The sequence below is a fragment of the Anoplophora glabripennis genome, unplaced genomic scaffold (genome assembly GCF_000390285.2).
Source record: "Anoplophora glabripennis isolate ALB-LARVAE unplaced genomic scaffold, Agla_2.0 scaffold1174, whole genome shotgun sequence".
In the NCBI taxonomy this organism is placed as follows: domain Eukaryota; kingdom Metazoa; phylum Arthropoda; class Insecta; order Coleoptera; family Cerambycidae; genus Anoplophora; species Anoplophora glabripennis.
In genome coordinates this window covers 59,437-62,479 of record NW_019417561.1, presented here as the reverse complement: position 1 = coordinate 62,479, position 3,043 = coordinate 59,437, and the positions used below count along the sequence as shown (strand labels likewise).

General features: G+C 36.4%; 1 protein-coding gene across 1 annotated transcript; it reads right to left on the bottom strand.

Moving 5' to 3' along the window:
* Positions 1 to 433: 433 nt before the first annotated feature.
* On the bottom strand, positions 434 to 814 carry LOC111692409 (zinc finger protein weckle-like). The gene has a single exon (XM_023456412.1). The coding sequence runs from the start codon at positions 812 to 814 to the stop codon at positions 434 to 436; it is 381 nt and encodes a 126-aa protein (XP_023312180.1).
* Between the last annotated feature and the right edge of the window lie 2,229 nt (positions 815 to 3,043).

Below are 3,043 nucleotides of genomic sequence, written 5' to 3'. Positions count from 1 at the left end.
TGTGTAACCCTTGATGATCCAATTGGCTCAAGGACTGTCATTCATTTTTTAATTCTTTTTTACAGGTGACAAAGTACTCGAATAGGTGAAAAATTGTCAATACCTACTGTTCACGAAACAAGTACAAAAGAAACAATACAGTATAATTATCTTAGCTTTGCTGAAAACTGAATCTAATGTAGTAAATTTACAATTTCAAAATAATGTATGAAAAATTTTTTTTGTTGCTTTAAAACTTAACTACACCCTACTTCTTTTTATGTCTGTAACCACACTTGATTTCAAATAACGTACAAATTACCTTATGAACTACCTCTAGGTATGTTCCTCCCTTACACCTCCATGCTCCTCCCTGAAATGTCTTCTAACGTGACCCTGGTACTTCGACTTATACATACAGGACTCGCATCTATGCCACTTCTTCTCCCTATTCTTATGTCACCAGATGCAGCCTCAAGCTGGCCTTTATTTTGGTTTCGTGCGGACACAAATGGCACTTGAACATGGTCAATTCCGAGGCATTCCTGTGCTTCAGTGTGTGAATAGTGAGGTTATCTTTCCAAATGGACTCGTAGTCGCATTCGTCACATCTAAACTTCGGCAGGTTTGACTTCATGTGCGTCAGAACGTGTTTCCTCAGCTGTTCTTTCCGTTTAAACCCACGTCTGCAAGTCAGACACTTGAAGGTTACCATTTCAGAGGGGTCCGTATGGACTAGTGCATGTTTTATGGTGCCATACTTGTGTTTGGTTTGAAACGGACAGTTGTCGCACTTGTAGATTTTAGCCTCTTCAGCGTCCTGATGAGTGATCATGTGCCTGGTCAGGCCGGTTTTATATTTAGTAGCGAAGCTGCATTTTGGGCATCGGAAGAGATCAACTTCGTACTGCTCTTGTGACTTAAGATGTGACGTGCTATGGAGTGCCTGTATCTAGATGTGTATGTGCACAGTTTGCACACCAACACTTTATTTCCCTGGACGATTTGGTATTCCACAAAACTGTAAAATAAAATTCATGGTTGAGATAATTTAAATCCGTAACCAACTGATTCTTATACAGGGTGTAATAGTTGAGTTATAATTCGATTTTTGAACTGAGCAACATAAACAGGGCCATACAGGATTAGTACTGCTTAGCATTGTCAGTTGTTAGCTTTTTAAATCAAATGTTAGGAAGCGAAATTACTATGAAAAGTAATTTAGTAATAACAGATTGCTCTATATGCCTTTGCAATTATTTTACAGTATATTATTTCTTTTTCTTCCAAGTGCATATTTATATTTATTAGGTGAAAATCTAACAAATAAATAGTATGATGATTTTTATCTACAATTAAACAATTCGTTCTACACTTCTATACAGGCGGTAAGATACACACATATAGTTTTCGTGTTGTCCCTGGCATGAGTTTTATCAAACTTTCAGTGCACAATCATAACTGCTGTTATAAAGAGACAAGACAACATAGATCTAAATTATTTTACATATATACAAAATAGCTGTTAGATGCTAACTATTCAATAGGGATGTCATTCACTACGTCACTGTTACCGAGTCAACAAGAACCCCTTTCTGAATGTGCGAGCAGTCGAGGTCGGCCGATGGAGAACGGTCCGTGGGGTCAGCGAGCTCAGGAGTTGGTCATGGGAGTCACCAGAGTCCCGACATAGCAAATAAATAAGAGACAACTTTGTCGTTTGAGAGAATAAACCGATTGTTGGAATTATGTGTTTTAATTGGGGGTGAAAACCCCCAGGCTTTTAACGTATCTAATCGTGGTATTTGGTAAAAAAAAACTAAATATAACTAGGTAAAAAATGTACCAATTTGAACATTTAATAAAATAATAGCATTCTTTCATTCATTGATATTTTGTCTTATTCTTTAAGTAATAATTTTATTGTCATATCCAAAGTAAAATTTAAAAAGTGTCATATGTTGTCGTGAGCAGAATTGAAAAAGCTTTAAAATGAGGTCTCATGCAATACATGGTGCCATTTAAAATTTAAGGGTATTTTACTCCCCTGCCTAAGGAGTAGCTTCCAAGACACCAAAACTTACCCCATCATGTGCCCCTTGAAAAGAAAATTCACGTGTTTTTTGTTTTTCTTTTTTAGTTCCAATATTTTCCAGGTGGGAAGTTTTAATTAGAACACCCTGTATACAGCCTGTTACAAATTTGCTTCTCATTACAGTGATCTCGGAAACAGTAAGATATACAAAGTAGCTTAAATTGGGGCAAAGTTGTGTAATCAGGGGACCAACATTATGTTTCTAAAAAATCAAGGCTAACATGATTAGTCTTNTCGGGGACCACACGTGTGCGGCAAATGTTAGGCGATCCAGGTCTTTGGTAGGCTGCTACAGTCACGTCCCCGAGCATGCCTTAGGTCACCCATCCAAATTCCGGCCCACGTCCGTGATGTTTGACTCGGCAGATCGAAATCCGCCGGCCAATACACCCGGCTAGGCGGTCCCCAACATAAAGTCTAATCAGTTTATTTATTAAAAGATAACTATATAAAAAATTGCATAATTCTATAATACTATGAAGAAATAATCGTTTCTTTGTAAAAGTCCAAAAAACCTTTATATTTAGAAATTAATTTCTCACGAATTATTTACCTATCCCAATTAATTTTTGCTTTACTGTCTTAATTTATACTTTGCCAAATGTGATGAAATTTTACTACTTTCTTCCATTGCTTTAAAAAGATATATTGGAATAAAAAACGGGCTGTTTTCTACCATTTTTCGGTATAATTTAGGCAACCAGAAATGCATCAGTTTCCATCCTTAATACGTTGTGATAGTAATAGCAGACATACAGGAGGTGTTTTAATATATAATCAAAGCTGGCATTGATTGCAAACCTAGAGAAGAGTTGATGCTGCAAGGAAATTATTGGTTTCAATTTATTGAGATCAATATATCAGGACAGCAGTGGATTATTGGTGTAGTATATCATTCGCCTAGTTCAAGTGATGCCATTTTTGTGGAGAAGATGAAGTGTTAGACAGATATTTTTGTAATATGAAATG